The sequence below is a fragment of the Microtus pennsylvanicus genome, chromosome 8 (assembly GCF_037038515.1).
Source record: "Microtus pennsylvanicus isolate mMicPen1 chromosome 8, mMicPen1.hap1, whole genome shotgun sequence".
NCBI classification, from domain to species: domain Eukaryota; kingdom Metazoa; phylum Chordata; class Mammalia; order Rodentia; family Cricetidae; genus Microtus; species Microtus pennsylvanicus.
This window is the reverse complement of record NC_134586.1, coordinates 52715948-52736219: the sequence shown is the minus strand read 5'-3', so window position 1 is coordinate 52736219 and position 20272 is coordinate 52715948. Positions and strand designations below refer to the sequence as shown.

At 41.8% G+C, this 20272-nt stretch overlaps 1 protein-coding gene across 37 annotated transcripts in view; it reads right to left on the bottom strand.

Annotated features, from left to right (window-relative positions):
* Positions 1-20272, bottom strand: part of Magi1 (membrane associated guanylate kinase, WW and PDZ domain containing 1) — a 625393-nt gene that overhangs the window by 124666 nt on the left and 480455 nt on the right. For all 37 annotated transcript variants that reach the window (XM_075983419.1, XM_075983417.1, XM_075983421.1 and 34 more), the window contains one exon: positions 11082-11201. In XM_075983419.1, the coding sequence (XP_075839534.1) occupies positions 11082-11201 (120 nt within the window). The remainder of the gene's footprint in view (positions 1-11081; positions 11202-20272) is intronic.

Genomic DNA, 20272 nt, shown 5'->3' with positions numbered 1-20272 from the left:
CTTTTCTGCAGATCTTCTAGGAAGCAAAACAATCCCATTATTGAACACTGACATCCCCTTTCTAATTAGCATGCAGAAATATGCAACACAAAACTCCAGTCTCAAATGTCACCCTGGCACTGCACTTCTAGGCTGAAGGAAAACCTTTGCGACGCTCCAAGTGTATAATCAGTCTCTTCTACCCAGAGGCATTTGTAAAGCAGGCATGTTCAGAACCAGTCCCACTGAATAGTCCATCCCTTGTAAATGCTCTCCCAGGGAAGTCCCAAGGGTGGGCACTAAGGCAGCAACCAGGATTGTAAAAATATCAGCAGGAGGGGAAAAAAAAAAGCAAGAACCAACAAGGATAGTTCACTTGCTATATTTCAAGTATGATATCAAAAAAAATTAGCTCAATGGATAATTAGAAAGTCAGACCAAGGGGTTTATTTTTATTTTCTCTGATTTGCTTTGATACTTGTCCAGGAAAAGGACAAGAAACTGGTTTGAGCTGGTTCAAGATGTGAAGCAGATCAGTGACACACCCCACTAACAACTTCTATGCCTTGCGGGAGAGTCTGTTGGGAGTACATGCAGCTGTCAACAGTTACACCTGGTGAGAGGACAGTTCCATGACAGAGTCCTTGCCTACTCCTTAAACCTGGTCCAATTACAGCATTTCTTTACTTCTTTTTGGAGACAGGGTTCACTATGTAATCTAAAAACCATGCTCCCCTTGCCTCCTTCTCTCCGCAGTCAGCTAGTGTTTATTATCTTAGCAAATGTTAGCAACATAGACCCAGATCCAGAAGCCAAGAGGCTAGGAGGATTACTGTCCCTTATCTCTTCTTTCCTCCACATCACCAAATTTATCTCTTTGGTTACACTAATACTCTAGATTCAACCAACTGTCATTAGTACCATCACCCACGCAGTTCTAGCTAACCACAGCACCGACTTCCAGATAAAAGGCAGAGTAGGGTGTTCTGTGATGTATCTCTGGACACATGCACACAAACGTGAGTTCTGGAGCATGTGTGCCATGAACATGCATGTTTGTGGGAGGTGTTATGATGGTCCTTGACTTCCATCTTGTCTTGAAACAAACAGGGTCTCTATTGGACTCATCTTTGTACACTCCAGGCTAGCTTGTTGGTGAGCTTCCAATGGGTCTCTCATTTTTGTCTCCCATCTCAGTGGGAGAGTGTAGAGGTTATAGACACATGCCCTCTAGTGTCCAGGTTTTATGTGGATTTGTGCTACTGTGTTAAGCTTTCCAAGGATTCTGGGGATCTAAATTCAGCTCAATATGGGTTTGCTGAGGTTCTTCTGTGGGACTTTACTTCTCCTAGAATAATTTTTTATTCAAAAATGGTACTGAAATAAATACAGTGACCAGCTACTGTGGTGGTTAATTTAAAAATTCAACTTTTAAAAAATTATTAATAGTTATTCTTGTCCAGGGGGTGGTGGTGTACGCCTTTAATCCCAACACTCAGAAGGCAGAGGCAGGTGGATCTCTTTGAGTTCAAAGCCAACCTCGTCTACAAGAGCTAGTTCCAGGACAAGCTCCAAAGCTACAAAGAAACCTTGTCTTGAAGAAACAAACAAACAAACAAAAAAAGTTATTCTTTTTAATATTTTTAAGTGTGTGTGTGATTGTGTGTGTGTGTGTGTGTGTGTGTGTGTAAGGGAGGGAGAGAGGGCAGTATATATCCAAAAGGATCAGAGGCATAAAATCTCCCAGGAACTGGAATTAACAGGCAATTGTGAGCTACACTTGAAGCTGTGAACTTAACTTGGGTCCTCTGCAGGAATAGTAATTGCCCTTAACCTCAGAGCCATCGCTCTAGGCCCATGTATGAATTCACAGTAGCTACAACAGTGCGCACTAAACCTGTGGAAAGCCAAGCCAGAACAAATCCCAGCATGACAAAGAGGGCTGGACACACCATTCCGAATGGGGGTCTACTGATGCGCATTAGCGGAGAGAGGGAGAGCCTAGTGGACCACTCTGTAGGGGAAGACCACATACCCAAGGCTACCTGGGAAGCACGAACTTGTCTTGAAGGATTTGGGAGCAGGAGGTAGACACACAAGAGTGTGTGGTAGAGGTGGTGGGTTTAATCTGGAAAGAGTTGGGGGACGGGAGTAAGAATGATTGAAATACATCGTAAAAAACTCTGAAAGAAGTGTTAAATAAGAAAAAAAACTCACAAAACCTCAACTGTTCCGGTCGGAGAGATGGTTCAGCATGAAAAGCTCTTTCTGCTCTTGCAGAGGACTAGAGTTCAGTCCCTAGCACACTCCTGAGAGCTGTCTTGCCCCATCTTATATTCCTCTCTAGGGCTGGGATCAAAGGTGTACACCACCCGATTTTTATGGCAGCTAGAGTGGCTACTGGGATTAAAGGTGTGTGTTACCATAATCTGGTTTGTAATAATCTGACCAGTGGGGCTGTTTTACTCTCAGATCTTCAGGCAGTCTTTATTTATTAAAATACATTTGAAATGCCACTACAGGGCACATACGCAGACATATAATTTAAAAAGTAAAAAGCAAATCTAGCCAATAATTGCACCTGTTCAGTCTAAAGATTCAGGAAGTTAGTGGGTACCACATGCATAGCTGAGGTTAGTGGCTACCATCGGCATAGTTGAAAATAGGCCGAGTGAGGTACCCTGAATAAAACTCTCAATGGACAGCACTAATTCGGGGAAGTTTGAGACAGCACCTGCTATCGACTCTTTAGCATTCTGCAGAACGCCCTCTCAGAATGTATTTTACTTTGGTTTTGAGTTTTTGGTTTTTCGAGACAAGGCTTCTCTATGTAGCCACCTGTCAGTCCTAGAACTCGCTCTGTAGACCAGGCTGGCCTTGAACTCACAGAGATCTGCTTGCCTCTGCCCTCATTTTACTCCACCCTGCTCTGTTAGAACCTGAGAAGTTCTAATCCATAATCAGATGGCTCTTTTTCCTTGTTTTGGCCCTGTGGCAAGGCAAGACATTGGGACAGGGGAAAGGAACATGCCATGGAGGAGTAATCTGTTCATGCCATGTGGCCAAGAACCAAAGAGAAAAAGAAGAAGCCACATTCTCAATATTCCCCTCACCAGCATGTTCCATATGAAGTCCCCAAAGCCTTCTAAATGACTCCATCTTTTAGCAATTCCACCACTTCTCAACAGCATAGGCTAGGAGACAAAATGTTATAATTCTGTTGCCCTGCCCTGTCACCTGGGTATCCTGTTCCTTTAAGAGACAAGCTCCACTCACCCCCAATCTCTCCTTCCTGCCAGGCAAGCTGATCTCTCACCTCCTGTTTCTCTCTCTGTCTATCCTTCTGAAAGAGGCAGCCTCTGCCTCTCCTTTCTTTTTCTCTGTCCTCCCTTTTCTCCATGCCCACTCCCACCATAACCTCTTACCCTTCAAAACCCTTCCTGATACCCATTAAATAAACTCTATACCCAAGTTCTCTCTGAATGTCATATCTGTCTGTACCCCACACCAGCAGGGGAACCTGCCAGGGTCACACTGCCATAAATCGTAACATTGATGGGCCTTTATTGCATAGCTCTTGTGGACACTTATCTGAAAAAAAAGCAATCAAATACAATTATTTTGAAGGCCATATTTGAGACTACTCTGTATAGTTTGGTTTGTTTTTAAGGAGAAGAGCTGTTTCAGCTCATAGTTTCGGCCCGCTCAGCTCACAGCATCTTGGACCTGGAAGTAAAAAGAGGGAAAATAAGAGCACTCTGTTGTAATATTCCTTGCTCCAACGAGGCCAAAAGAAATTCCAGATGGCAAAAAAGGTGGGGGGAACCTGGGAAGCAAATACACACACTCGACTGGCAGATGCCCTGGCTTACAAGGAGGAGGTGGGAAGACACTGTGCAGCAATTTCCCTAAGTTGTGCATGCATGCCAGAGCTAACACTGACTGGGCGTGTACCTGTGCCAGGCACTCAGCTCAGCCCTTTGCAATCGCTCCCTCATTCAGGCCAGCTCACACGGAAGCACTGTAATCTCCAAGAGGAAAATGGAAACTGAGCAGAAAGTGACTTGCCAGAGGAGACCCAGCTCCATGGCACAGGGCTGAGATTCAGGCACAGGTGGCTTTAGGCTGCTCCTGAGTGTCTCTCGCCAGACACAGCCACTGTTGAGGGATGGTCCAGGGGCAGCGGGTGAGAGCAAAGCCTCTGGGGATCTAGCAGCATTACTTCCTAGAGCAGTAGCTGGCATTTAATAAAAATTTCATTTGCTCTCAGCTTGCAAAAGTCAAACTCTAGTTGGTTTCAAAAAGTGAAGAGCCTTCTCATATGGGTGTAAAATTAAACTAGCAAAAGGCCAAAGGCTGGAGAGCAAGCAGAGAAAAATGCATAAAGAAGTGGAAAGGGTTGAATTGGTGTATTAGAAAACTTCAGTTCTAAAACAACCAACCAGCATTCATAGAAATACACTTGGAGACAATGAGATATTTGCTTCCCTTCTGCTGGGCCGGGAAGTCAGTGCAGCGCTCACGGGCTGCCTGTTACATCCAGGATATTCTTGGGGTTGAGAAAGACTGTTGGATCTGAGCTGGGTGCGGCTCCTGATCAGACCCGGCACCGTAATCTGGGTATAGGGTAGCTCCACTTTAACTCTTTTCATATATGTGCATGTATATATTTTAGGAAGCTTCTATAGTGGTAGATTTCCAAATGATATTTTTTTTGGAAGATCATTACTGTTATTTATCTCTCCCCAAGTTTCTCCTCTACCCAACCCCATGTTAACCCCTCCTGTTCCATTATTACTTGTTAGCCCTCTATACTACTGAGTTCCAGTGCCCTTCCCTTGAAAGCTCTTTTCACAGTCCCTTACTTATTTCCTGACATTTATGAATATTACAAGCAAAGCATACATATCTGAAAGTTGAAAGCTAACATCCACAAATGAGAAAACACGTTTCCTTCTGGGTCTGGATTACTGCACTCAGAATGATTGTTTCCAGCTCTATCTACTTAACTGTAAATTTTATAATTTCATTTTTCTTAATATTTCATTGTATAAATATACCACATTTTCATTATTTATTCATTATTTCTCTCATCTTATTATAACTTTGGTAGGCCATATATTTTTCTCATCCATCTCTTTTAGACTTTTTAGTTGGGGGAAATATAAATTTTAAAAGTATGTTGATGATTTTCTCTGAATTTCTTCAGTATATATTGTGATGCCTTCCTTCTTATTACCAATTTTATTCATTTGGATCCTGATACCTTCTTTTGGTTAATATGGCTACCATAGTGCCAACCTTGTTAAATCTTTTCAAAGAACCAACTGTTATTTTTATTCTTTTATTGTTTTATTTCTTTCTGTTTCTATCTCATTAATTTTAGCCCCAATTTTGATTATTTCTGACTTAGTTTGATTTTTCTATTACTGTGATAAGACATGATCTAAATCAAGAAGAGAAGGAAAGGGCTTGGTTTATTTTATAGCTTAATGTCCATCATGAAGGGAAAGGCAGGGCAAGTGATCAAGACCACAATCTAGAGGCAGAAACTGGAGCCAGACCACAGAGGGATATTCCTTACTGGCTTGCTCTCTATGGCTTGTTCAGTTGTCTCTCTTACACAACCCAGGACCACTTGCCAGGGGATAGCACCACCCACAGAAGGCTTGGCCCACCCACATAAATTTAAATTATTAATAAAGAAAATGCCCCCACAGTCTTGCCTACAAGCCAGTCTGATGGGGGCATTTACTCAGGTGAAGTTTCCTCTTGCCAAATGACCCTAGCTGTGTCAAACTGACAATAAATAAATAAATAACCAGAATATTCTTCTTATATACTGCTTTTGGGTTTGTTTTGTTTTGAATTTTCCAAGGTCTTCCAGGGCAACACAGTTGTTAGTTTGAGGTTTTTCAGATTTTTTGACACAGGTACATGATACTATAAGCTTTCCTATCAGCTTTTCACTACATCACACAGACTTTGGAATGTTGGGTTTTCATCTTCATTCATTTCCTTCTTGATCACTTACTTGACCCAACTGTCATGCAGTAGTGTGCTGCTTAGTTTCCGTAAGTCAGGTGTACTTTCTGTAGTTTCTACTGCTGTTGATACTCAGCTTTATTCTCTATGGTCACAGAACACAGTGTGTGATTCACTTGTTCTATATTTCTTAAGACTTGCCTCGTGCTAATACGTGGTCTATTTTGGAGAAAGCTCCACGGGCTGCTGAGAAGAGAGTGTATTTTTTAGTGTTTGGGAGGAATGCTCTATGGGTAATCTGGTAGGTTGATTTGATTCAATGTACTTTAACTCCAGAGTTTCTGAGTATAGACTTCCCCCTCAGTGGCTTGTCTCCTGCTAAGTGTGGAATTGAAACTACCCACTATCACCATGTTGGGATCAATCTCTAGCTTTAGATCTAATAGTGATTCTTTGATAAAATCGTCTGTTCCTGTGTTTGGTGCATATATGGTTAGCCTGTGATTAGTAGATTAATATTTTAATGAGTATTAAGTATTTCTCCTTATCTCTTCAGAGTAGTTTGGTTTGAAGCCTATTTTTCCAGATATTAGATTAACTACTCTACTTGATTCTAGTTTCATATCTTTTCCTTTTACTTCACCCTAAGGTGGTGCTTATTATTAAGTGTGGCGTGTGTTTCCTGGAAGCAACAAAAAATGTACCCCATTTTCTAATCTGTTAGTCTGTGTGTATCTGCTAGGAGTTGAGACCATTAAGAATTATGGAGCATTCCAGGCAGTGCTGGCACACACCTTTAATCCCAGCACTCAGGAGGCAGATGCAGGCGAATCTTTGTGGGTTTGAAGCCAGCCTTCTGTATAAGAGCTAGTTTCAGGACAGGCTCCAAAGTTACTGAGAAACCCCATCTCAACCCCGCCCCCCAATAGAAAAGAATTATTGAGCAATATGTACTAATTCCTGTTACTTTGTGGTATTTTATTAGATATCTTTCAATTACGTGTTCTATTTCCTATACCTTCTTGGGCGTGTTTAACTTTCTCTCCACATCTCTGTAGAGTTGGCTTAGTGGTCCTAAATTCCTAAAATCTGTTTTAATTATGAAAAATTTTCCTTTTTCCTTTGATACAACTGATAATCTTGCTGAGTATGGTAGTCTGGCGTGGTACCTGATGTCTTTTATGGCTTGCATAACTGCTTCCGGTTTTCCGGTCTCCACTGAAATAGCTACCCTGCATCATCATCCTCTTCTTCTGTATCCTTTCTTTGCTCTGTACATTTACTATTTTCACGTCTATGTGGAAAGTTTCTTCCTGGTTGTGTTTATTTGTTGCTCTGTATGCCTTTGGGCTGTGATGTGCATCTCCTTCCCTCGGTTAGGGAAGTTTTCATCTTTGATTTTGTTGACAATATTTTCTGTGTCTTTCACCCGAGTCTCTTTTCCTTTTATATCTGCTCTCCTGCTATTACTGGGTGTCCTAGAGTCCCTTATATGTTGTGTCTGTGACTTTTTGCTTTTTTTTATTTAATATATTCTTTGACTACGTGATTCAACTCTTCTGAATTGTCTCAAGACCTGATGTTCTCACTTTTCCTTGATCCAGCATACTGATGAGGCTGTTCTATGAATTTTTTGTTTTAATTTCTGAAATTTTGGAGTATTATTTTATTGTTTTTTTTCTTCTGAGCTTCTCTCTTACTAAGTTCTATTTACACAGTTTGAATTGCTTTTATTATTTCATTCAACTGTGTTTTCATTATCTTTATTCCACTATTTATTCCAATTCCCCTTGAGTTTCTTAATTATTTTGTTATTGTTATTTTAAAATCACTGTCTTATACATCATTTAAGTTGCTTTTCTTAGGACCATTACCTAGGAGGGCTGATTTTTGGTGGTTACCTATTGTGTTTTGGTGATGGGACCTAAGCATCTGGGATTAGGTCTTTGGTAAGGTCTCTTGGTATGGATACCTTGCCTTCCCTTTGTTGAGTGGGTGTTGAAGATCTGTTTACTACTATAGCAATCTGTAGAGATGTAGACTTCAGATTAATTTCAGGAGAGTTTAAGGGTTAGTCTTGGGGCAATTCATTATTGAGGCCTGATAGGATATTAGAAGCAATCCCAATTCAGCTTGGGCTAGGAGTAATATCGAAGAATAGGAGAGGGCTTCTGTAGAATTAGAGAGGAATCTCAGAAGAGCCTGGGGGAGGGGAAACCATGATCAGAATATATCATATAAAAAACATCTATTTTTAATAAAAAAAAAACCCAAAACTACAAAAAAAAAAAAAAAAGAAAACCAAAATGAATTCCATAAGATACTGCATTGTCATATTTTAACTAGTAATTAGTTTGGCTTCTAATAGTGATACAATCAAAAGTAGCAATGTCATAGATTTGAAAATATATATGAATTGGGTGTAGTGGCACACACTTTTAAACCTAGACTCGGGGGCCTGGTCTATAGAGTGAGTTTCAGGACAGCCAGAGCTATATAGTTAAACTCTGTCTCAAAAAAAAAGGGGGGGGGAGAGAGAAAAAGAAAGAAGAAAGAGAAGGAAGAGAAGAAGATTCTTAAAGCCAATCCTCAGGAGTCTGCTTAGGACTACCTGTTAGGCAGCAGAAATGGGTGGAATTGACAATGTGTGCATGGGGTCCCCTATCTGAAGAATAGGATCTGAGGGCCTATACAAGACACATGATTCTCAGGCAGGGAAGGGGGTTAAATAGAGTTGTAGTGGAGTCTAGGGAGACTACTCAGGCAGATTTCAGAAGCAGGTGGAGTAGGTCATGAGAGTTTAGGGTCCCTTCCTGCAGAGTACACCATGGGCATGAATGGATTTGGCAGCCCCAGTCTAGAGTCCCTACCTGGAAAGTGGGCTAGGCAATGAATACAGTCTTCAGGCAGCCTGGGGTGGAGACAGATCAATAATGAGCTTTTCATTTACCTTTTGTTTTTTAATCTTAATGTTTAAAATTTCTCTATGATTATCTAATACACATTTTAAGAGCTTGTAGAGCTCCATAATGCAATTATGAATAAATTAGGAATTTAACCTAGTTAATTGTATCATATTAAGCTTTTCTGTTTCAAATAATACTCCTAAGAATAATCAAGCTATAAAATTGTTTCAGAAAAATGTAACATTTTAAAGACATATACATGTTCAATAAGTACCTAAAACTATCTTAGTATCAGTCATCACCAAAACAAATCAACACCATAACAAGGTATTGTCCCACTTCAGGCAGAGAGGCTATTACTAAAAGAACCAAAAGCACACAGCAAACCTGCAGAGGAAAGGGATTTTTGAAGCATTAAAGTAAAATGTATGTGCAAGAGAAAACAGAAGTCAGAGTATAAAACACATCACTACCCCATGTTTATCATTGTTCACAATGGTCATGGCATGGCGACAATTTGAGTGTCCATCAACAGACGAATAAAGAGAACACAATTTATATACACAATGGATTATTATTCGCCCACAAAAAGTCATGAAATCTGGGGCTAAGGATGCAGCTCAGGCGGTAACGCACTTGCCCAATATGCCAGAAGCCCTAGATTCATTCTGCAGCCCCTCATAAAACAGAAGGGGTGGTGAAAGTTGTAGCTCAGCACTGCAGAGGTACCAAGTTCAAGGTCATCTTCAGCTGAGTATCATGCAAGCCTGGACTATCTATGAGACTCTTTTCAAAACTAAAAATAAAAACAAAAACCCATCCTTGGTGTCAACACGGATGAGCATGGAGGGCATTTGGCTAGGTGACTGTGTCAGACACAGAAGGACAAATACCTCATGTTTTTACACGCACGTGCAAGACACAATAGTTCTGTAACAGGAGAGATGAGGAAAACAGCAGCCATCAGAGGGCGGGAAGAGTGTGTGAGACAGAGAAGACGGTCGGCAGTAACATGAATGCAGTTAGTAAGATGAAGAATTTCCAATTTCCTATAGCATAATAGAGTAATTGATATATATTTCAAAAGAGCTAACAGAAAGAATTCTGAATATCCCGAACACAAATGATCAGTGTTAAATGATAAGCAGCATTTACAGCGCCCAGCCTTGTACTGAACTCATGACCTTCCGTTTCCATGTCCCCAGCCCTGGAATTCTAAGTGTATGTCAAGTGTCCTTATCTGATCCTCACACATATATAAAATATCAGACCTGAATGTCAATTAAAAAAGAAAATATTTAGAAATCAGCTATGGAAAACTCACATGGAAAGAATTAGCTATATAAATTATAATACAACCCTCAAACAGATAAGAAAATGTAACTTTTCCCCCTAATTCGTTTTGACATAGAAATTTTATTTGTGGAAACTTAACTGTTGCTACAGCTAATGATCATGTTATTAAATATAGTAGTGTTCTGAAAGAACAAAAATAACAAATATTTGTAAATAATCAAAATAAATCTTCAAAAGTTAAAAATAACCCAAAGTGTTTACCCAGAGAGAGAAAACAATCTAATTATGGTACATTCATATGAGGTGATTTGAGAAAGGGAAACAGGAAGTTCTCTATTACTGCATGACAAGGATCTATTAAGATATAACAAGAAACAGAAGCGCAAGGCGCCAGAAGCATGCAATGCACACCGTCCTCTGTGTACAAGAGGAAGAAGCACGGATACACACAGAGGTACATGCATGCACGCATGCGAATCCTCAGACTTCAAAGATTAATCAGGATACTGCTCATCACACTGAATCCAAGTCAGACAGGCAGCGTCTGGCAGAGGAAGGGGTACTCGTTGATGCTTCTTAATGAAGTGTGTAGACACACTTCCAGGTAAAACCAACGAGTGGTACACATAGGATTTCATTTCTTCAAGATAAAAACAACAACACAAGGTCACATTGTGATGACCTATGATTCAGGGAAGCAGTACAAGTGTCCATATCAAAACATAAAACGTCAGTCCTTAAGTTTACAAGGTAAAGAGAACTATCTGCAAAGAGATCTCTCAAGCCTTTCCACATCTTATTAGCACGCACCACATTAAGGCAGACTAGTCTCTCCTTTAGACTACGCAGAGTCTAAACACTCTGTCTGGACCACTGAAGGCACTTGGGATGCCACAGGGCAGCAGTGAAGCTCACCTTCATAGGTGCCGACTTCCAACAGGGTTCCGCTCTGCTCGAGGTCCAGGAACTCTTTCACACTCAGAAAGCTGTAATCCACGCCAGGCACTTCTCCTTCTCTGGGAGACCGGGTTGTGCCTGCAGCAGAAAATACAAAGGTCCAGGATGTCATCAGTCCATTAGAGCAGGGAGTTCCAACCTGAGCAATTAAACAAACCTGCTCAGTAAGCTGCTCTGCCTAGAACTCAAAGAGGGGCCCAGGAAAAGCAACGTTCTCATGGAACAGCATCCCCAATTCCTCCCTTCTTTCCCCCATCAGGGGAAAGGGGAAACCGGTAAGGCAGAGACACTGTCAGCATTTAATTTTAAATGTAGCAAGCAAATGAAAAATTGAATCCAGGGGCACACAGACAATGTTCATAATTATCAGCTTTTAGGACTACAATAAATACTACAAAGTTATCTACCCTAAGTCCAGAGCCTGAAGGGTTTGTTTTGTTATCTTGGGTCTTGAAGTCCTTGTTCACAATGCATCTAGTAAATTCCCGCGTAATAAGCCTTTACAGAAAATGACACCCGTTGCATAAGCATAGCCCTGTAGAAATGTGACTGCTCAATCTCTGCTTGGACATCTTCCAGGGATTAAAATGCTGCTTCTCTCCAGGTAATTATATATGCTCAATAAAAAGTGGACACCCATGAGCTCCGAGGACAGATAAAGGACACCGGGGAAGAAAGGGAAACTCCCCTTGAATGAATGTGTTCACACTCTCAAAGGCTAATCAATGTATCCATTTCTCCTAGGAAATGACACGGGCCACAGAGAGCATTTAAGACATTCTCCCGGGGCTCTGACCTGTAAAACTATCCATCAAACTTCAGCACAGTGTCAAGCAAAGAGGAGAACAACAAGGGAACGTGGTTCACATCCATACCAAAGGAGAAAACAGTAAGATGCAATCACACAGTATGTCCTGGGAACCTGTGATTATGTTATGAGAAACAAAACCAGACCAATACAATAAGGTCTCTGATTCTATGTAACCCTCACAAGCCTAGAGCTAGGAGATGAGACTCCGAGTGGAGGTCACAAGGCATCATCCTCGGTGGTTGGTGATTTATCATTATCCGGGGTAATAATCAGGATTTGTCTTCTTGCCAGAACTCTCTCCATACAATTGTAAAGCAATGAAAGAAGCAACTGTATGTAATCAGTTCTAAAACCCTCAGTGCAGCCGCCTGCGTCTGATCCTGTCCCTGCATAAAGCAGCGTCTACACGCATGTTCTGTGCAGCTGTGATGTCCTCAGGTCAAACCCCTCAAGAATTATTGCATAATCTACTCAGGTTGAAACCATTTCTCCAAATTTAAAAATCTTAAATCCAAATGTCTCATAAGATAGCATCAGAATTTTTCACAGAATGGTATTTTCTCACACCCACGACATTGCTTTGGGCAAAGAGGCTATTGGTGTCACCCAGAACTCAATTCCTGTGTTCTTTGCTGGTTGGTTTCCCCTTCTGGTACTAAGTGGATAAAGGGATAGTGCGGGTCTTTAAATTTCTCTCCCAGTTATCACAAGTTAAGGATTATTGGTAATGCTTGCTTAGCCTACTCCATCCCCAGAAAGGTCAAACAATCAGTCACCAGACACCAGCACATGGTTAATACTGGAGAAAACCATGATCAACATATAGCACAGGAGAGTAGAGGCTGGATGGGAAGGACAAGTTCATGGTCTGGTTCTCTACTCACAGTCTCGGGCATGGTCCTTAGCTTCTACTACTTAACGGTGTCCTCTTTGCAAGACAGTGTTAACAATGGTACCACAGGCTTGCTGAGCAAGTCTTCAGAGAGAATACCTGTGGTCAGTAATTGTTAGTGGGGATTGTTTTTATGTTGTTAGAATTGAAGGAGTTTATAGAGCCTTCTATTTCCAATGCCACTATAGCAAATTGCAATTATAGAATATGTATGCATGTATATGATACCATTGCTTGTCTCAATTATTTAATAAGCATTTCCTGAGGTCCTAATGCATGCCAAGTGATGATAAAAGCACCGAGAAAGGATTGGTAAATGAGGCAAAGTTCATAAGAAAACTGACCATTTTACTGTGAGACAGAAAATATGTATGTAAGTAGACAAGAATAGAGTATAATTTTGGGTAAAAAGAATGTATCTTAGTGCCATGCTGGAAAGTGGAGGAAGGAGGCACCTACATGGTCATGGTTCATATGTGGCTCTAACTCCAGTCCCAGGGGACCAACAGACGCCCTTTTCTGACCTCCAGACACATGCAGGCAAACCATCAATATACATAGAAATGAAATGGGGTGTGTGTGTGCAAATAAACTCATCACATCATACTACTGTTGGAATTCTCAGGGTCAAAACCGGATTTGAGAAGGCCCAACAAGCTAGTTTGATTAGCCATTCTCCATATGCTAACAGAAGAGACAAGACATCAAGAAAAGCAGAGAAAGATGGCAGACCAGTGTAGCCCACTGGGAAGAGAACGAGTAAAGACGTCTGATGAGCCCCAGATCCATCTTTAGGGTGCTGCCATGAGGTTTGAGTTTACATGGAGAGTGAGGGGTATGTGTAGCTAAGCAATTCCCATCAATGTGGGATCATGTCCATCATGTTCAAATTCAGTTTTGGGAAGCCCACTGTTTCAACAGTCTAGTACCACAAGTGTCTCTGTTTTAAATATCCTCTCTCCTGGCAGGAAGCTTAGAACTACTCTGCCTGCATTTTAAATATAAACATAAAGTAACTTGCTGGTGAACTCAACATGCTATGTAAGAGAGAACAATGTAGACATTTTTTTTAAAAAAAGAGTGTAACACAGACAAATTGACGACGCCATTTATAAAAGTTGAAATCATGGAATCACAGAAGAAACTGTTGCAAGAGGGAGGGCCAGAAAGTTTACCCTGGTCACATTCAATTTGAGATTAGACACTTTGGTGCAGAGACTCGGAGGAACAGTGACCTTGTAAATCTGAAGGTCAAGTGGAGATTGTGAAATTAGTTATCAGTTATCAGCAAGTCAGGAGCATCTTAAGGCAAAATATTGAAAAAGAAAATCTGAGTAGAGTGTAGAGGAAAAGAAGCCAAGAAGCACTGGCTGGACTATAAAACCTTCCACTATCTACACTAGGAATTGGAGGAAGATTCTGGAAGATAGCTGCACAGGAGTCTGGAAGGAAGAAGCAAAGGAGGGTGAGGTACTGAAGCCAAAAGCAAAACTTGTTTAGTCGGCAGCTAAATGCAACAGCCGACGTCACCCTGGTAAGACGCAACAGCCAACGTCACCCTGGTAAGAGGCAACAGCCAACGTCACCCTGGTAAGATGCAACAGCCAACATCACCCTGGTCAGACACAACAGCCAATGTCACCCCGGAAATCTCAGTGCAGGGCACAATAGAATATCTGGACACGCTGAGAGGATCCACCCTATGTCTCATCTCACGGCACACTCATACTCCGTTTCCATCCTCACAGTCCATCAACTCAGTCCATTCAGAAGAAGACGAGGAGAAAATAAACCAAACAAAAGATGCCCTGAGTCTTAAAAGGCTTTCTAGACCAGAGAGTGCTGTTTTCCCCTTTGCCTGCTCTGGCTCATAGTTGCCGATTCTTTTTTACATGTAATCACATCCAATTTGCCAGGTTTACTTTAAAGACAACCGTCACCCCTGGATCTTCATTTCCTGAAAGGATTAGAAATAATAAGGAACTTCAAACATTACATTTTACAGGAAAAGTGAAGCTACTAGAGACTCTGTCTTCCCAAGAAAACAAATCTGCTTCAAGCAGCTTTTGATCCGTAGGGAGGACGTGGGAAGGCGGGTGAGTCTCCACCCCTTGAGCGCACAGGGCTTATTACCCAGACGAAACCTGTCCTTACTATAGGCTACCAAGAGGGCTACTCCCAGGGATGCTCTGAGCAACCCACTCTGGGTCTGGGCCAACTTCCCAGGATCCATTCAGAGAGGATGCTGGGGAAAAAGGCCACAGGGAGGGGCCCCGCCTCCTCTTTTCTTGTAACAGAATGACAGGCTGCTGGCTGGACACACGCCTGACAGATGGCATTTCAAAGGGATTTCGGGAGACATCTGGGGTGGGTACAATTATTACAAACCATGCTTCTAACAAAGCCAGAAGGGTTACTTCCTGAAAGAAGAGAAGGAAAACAAATTCGATCATGTTAGGAAGACACATAAAAATACACCAGGCTAACAAACTCCGATTATCTGCAGCCCAAAATGGTACCTTCTGTTTTTCGAGCTGGAAACCAGGTCAGCAATATCTTCCAGTTATCAGCTTTAAGCTCATAAACACAGTGTTTCCCCTTTTGAGAAAAGGAGACCATCTAACCCTGGGGAAACAATGGCTTCTAGCTCCTAGGCGTCTGTGTTAGAAAGGCACCAGGCATTTAATCAACAATATATTTAATTTGCATCAGAAACCACAGAAGTAGGATTAATATAATAGTCATCTTATTGGTGAAGAATTCTGAGATTCAGATGGGGGAAATAACCCATCTACGGCGATATGAAAGGTGAGCAAGATTAAATGATTTAAGTCTTTTAACGTGATTTAAATGACAACGGTTTATATCATCTCTCATTCTAAACTAGCCTTGTCTGACTAACAGAAGTTCTGCCGTGTGGAAAATGCTTCATTTTGGTGCTGCCTGACATGCAAGCTCTACCCACATATGGCAGTTGAAAGTGATTTCTGGGTCTGGGAAATGGCTCAGAGAACACAGTGCTTGCCGTGCAAATATAAGGACCTGAGTTCCGATCCCTAACATCCAAAGAAAAGCCTGTGTAAGAGTGGGGAGCAGAGCGCAACCACAGAACACTCCTTGGAGTTGGCTGGCCAGCCAGTTCGGCCAATCCGTGAGCTCCATGATCAAAAATAAGGTGGAGAAAAAATAGAAAAGACGCTGCAAAGTGCACCTTGGGCTATCTATCACATGCACACTTAACTATACACAAACACGCAGGAGCGTGCGCACATTCGTGTGTGTGCAGACACCACACACAGTGGGGCTGATTACTGAGGCTGTGCAACTGAATTCAATATTATTTACTCAAATGTGAAGAACCGCTGCTAACAGCCAGCAGACTAGCCAGTATACTTCTACCAGAAAGGGGATCTGAGTGGCTGGTTTTACACTGTGTTTAATACAGTCTCCCCAAAGACTTCAAGCTCTCAAAATAACAAGAAGCATACTTATATTAAACAGCAAGACATCTTGAATGGCTATGTGAAAACCTAGTCAAACTCTGTGTTTTTATTCTAAAAATTCTATTTTGTCCGTATTGGCTGTGTTTTTGGGGATAATAAATTTTTTTTTAAAAAAAAATGTATTTGTGCAGCATGGACTGCAACAAATTAAACGGAATACAATAAGGGAGAAAGGAAAGCAGCCCCACACAGGGAAAAGCTGGGACTGAGCTTGGTGGGTCTGTCCCCAGGAGGCGTTTTAGCAATGCACTGCAAATGGCAAGAAGGGCTGGACTGCAGGCGGTTGCCGGAAGGGGTGCTAGCAACACGCACTGACGTGACGTAAACAAGTCTCAGAATAATAAATGATTATGGCATCCTTTTACCCAAGAACAGAGACCGAGAGTCTGTGCTTTGTCAGCTTATATTCTAGCAGATAACCAGTTGGAAGAATACTCCGCTCTTAACACCGGGCACTTCAAGAGGATGGCTGCAGAAATGGGAGAGAGGAATCGGTCTCCTTTCAGTAAATACCCTCATATCCTGAACTGTGTCGGTGGGCATTTATTTATTTCCACATCTCATATACCGAGGGAAATGATTACTTAAATCTGTTAAGACCTGACTCTTGGATACAACTCAAACACCATCAATCTTAATTTATTCACTACAAAAACATGCAGACAAATTCCAGGCTCCAGTCAGCTCCACTAACAGTGCGTTCCAAGGTTTGCCATGTCACAGAAGGCCAACACCAAGGTCAATAACATGATTTCAGCTCTGAAGAAGAGCATACTTTGAATCAAGTTACAGAGAAGGTGATACTTTTTTTTCCACCTGATTTTATTTTTAAAACTCAACGTGTTAATGTTAATCATTAAAGCCCTCTTAATTGTTTTTAGAGGGCCAATAGGTTAGAATTTAAACTTCCAGCGCTTTCCACCACCAGATCATAACTTAATCTGAGCACTGTCCTACTGAATGTCTCAGTATGAATTAGCAATAGCCCCAGAGTTCTCCTAGCAAATATTGAGTGGCTATTTGCTTCTTATGCACATTTTATGGTCCATAAACTTTTAGTATATCTAGCTTCAGTGACCCTCGATGAGGAAATCAGAAAGTGACCTTCTTTGCCAGCACATTCTATCCACTAGGGCTGAAGAGAGGCCACTGGACGAAAAGCCCTTCTTCAAGCTGTCCATCTGTAATCCCCAGCTCAGGCGGCTGAAGAGACCCTGGTGCTCCAAGGCCTCCAAGCAGTCTCCTGCTGATTCAGGTCCCCAACACGCAGGTTTCCAGACAAGCCATCTCAATGGAGTTCTTTCCCAGCAACTGTCCAAATGCTCTCAGGCCCGGCCTGATAACTGGACCATGATCATCACACTTAAATTGAACAGCAATGGTTATCATTTGTTCTTACATTATTTCAGGCCTTGCTTATCAAAATCTACCAAGACGCCAAAAACATTACTGTCATTTTCACTGTTTAGGACGGTTGAACATGCGAATACAGACACCATTTTATTTTGTAACACAGCTTCTTGCATTTCTTAGACTTCCAGGTATCAGACAACAAGGCCAGACTTCTGCTGTTCATTCTCTAGCTAATGGAGACAGAGCAGAGACGTGTGCCTTGCCCCCGACCTAGGTTGCTCCATTACCAACCTCTTCCAGTACTTTCTTTTACAGCTCTGGAGACCAGCAGTGCTACTCAATATTTGCCCTTAAATCAAAATGGTTTTCAAAAATTTTAACACAACAGTTTGTTAAAAAGATACACATGAATGTACCGTACACTCCAATAATCTAATGAATTTCTTCCAGAGAAGGGAAATGCAGGTTTACAAAAGCAAACAAAAAAGAATACAAATGTTTAAGGAATCACCTCGAACTGGAAAGGACCTACATGATCAACTGGACAAACTGTGGTGTGCCACTGCAATGCCACAATGCCCAAAAGTGTGGATGAATCTCAACCATATTGTGCTTAGGGAGAAAGTCAGACCTAGAAGGGTACATGTGGTATATAACACCACTTACACGATGGTCTATAAAAGGCAAAGCTACCATGAGACAGACAGACTGACACAGAGAGTGTGGGTGGTGGGAACAGACTACACAGGGGCATCACGAAGTGACCAGGGAGAAGAGAGACAGAAACCCTCAGCACCCTGGCAGTAGTAGGTGGCGTTTGAGACCTGTGCATTTGTTAAGCCTCTGCTCCCTGTCTTGGCTCATTTGCCTACGCTGTGATAAAATATCCTAACAAAAGGAACTGATACAATCTATCATGGTCAGGAACTCAAAGCAAGGGGAACTAAATAGCTGGTCACATTGCATTCACCGCCAGGGAGCGGAGAGACGGATGCATGCCTGTGCTCAGTCTATTCTCCTTTAAATCCAGTGCAGGATCACACTCTAGACAATGACGCCACCCACGGGGAGTGGATCTTCCCACTTCTAGTAATCATCCTTGAACTCTATTTCTTAACAGTTTTCTAACAAGAGGAAATGTTTAGCATTTCATTAAGTGGGGAATCAGTTTTGTTTTGTCATAAATACCAACCAAAAATAAATACAATAAAAATAAAGCCAGTTTATCTAATCTGGAGTCCAAGGCTTTAATTCCCTTGTTACACAAAGAGATGCTCACCATAGATATCTGTGTATATCAAACGGAGACCATCTCCTTAACCTAATTATAGCTCCATCAGAACTGGAGCTGCTATAATACAATGCCAGAGACCAGGAGGCTAAAGCTAAACAAGCCTATACTTCTCACAGTGCAGGTTCTGTCTGGATTGGAGACTCACATGGACACAGAGGTCAGGGAGGAAAGCGGGAGCTCTTGAATGACATTAATTCCACCATAAGTAACCAATACTGTCCTAAGCCATTCTAATCATCTCCCAGAGCAGACATTCTCAACTGTGGGTCATGAACCCTGTGGGGGAGCTAGACTAACCCTTTCACAGAGGTCGCCTAGGACTATCTGAAAACAGATATTTATATTACAATTCAAATTAAGGCATTTTGCAATTCTGTATGCCTCAGCTATGCCGCTCCTGGGTATTGACCCCAAAGACTCCAAGTCATCAAACAGAAATGAGGTGGGCCGGGCTAAGCTGGATGAGAAGAAAGCTGGTACAGCATTCTCAGGATTCCGCAAGCTGTATGGCATCCTGTCACATGAGCTCCGGCTCAGACAAGCTAGGTGAAGAGCCCAGACCCCCTTCAGTAGCCAAGTCCAGTACAAGGGGACATGAGCACTAGTCACTCTTCCCCTTTGTGCATGAGAGAGAACGTTATCACAGCTCAAGGCAGAGAGCCTGTGTGCCTTAAACACAGGACAGCAAAGGTCTCCAGCTTGTCACTGTTTCATCCCAGAGAGCAGCAGAAACATGCAGGAAATAGGGAATCTTCACCCTTATCAAAATCACCCTCTGGCATATTCTATCTGGGAGGCACTCAGGACGTGAGGAATGAATGCCACATCTGAGTGGGAAAAGCTGTCTGTGCTAATGGGGGACTGAAGCTGATTTTATCCTTTATGGCAGACGACACTTTATTTTCTCTGAAATCATTACACACTGTACAGAACAGAATGGATTCATCCCCAACACATTCAACTGGACAATTTTCAAAAGCTTGTTTAAAAAAAGATTATTTTAATGAAAAACAATGATTAAGAATATCAAATTTTCACAAATTAGGTGACTTTGCATGCCCAATACAGAGTGAATGAGTAATGATTCTAAGATTAGGAAGCTTGTTTTCTTAGCTTAAAAGAAAAAAAAAAGCTCAGAGTGACTGTTAATGAGCACATGGTTTCTTTGGGGATAATGGAAATATTCTGCAATTAAGTGGCTGCAACAGTTGCACAGTTCTGAGAATGTGCTGCAAACCAATGAATGGTACACTCCACAGGGTGAGTTTATAGTCCGTATACTGCACACCAATCAGG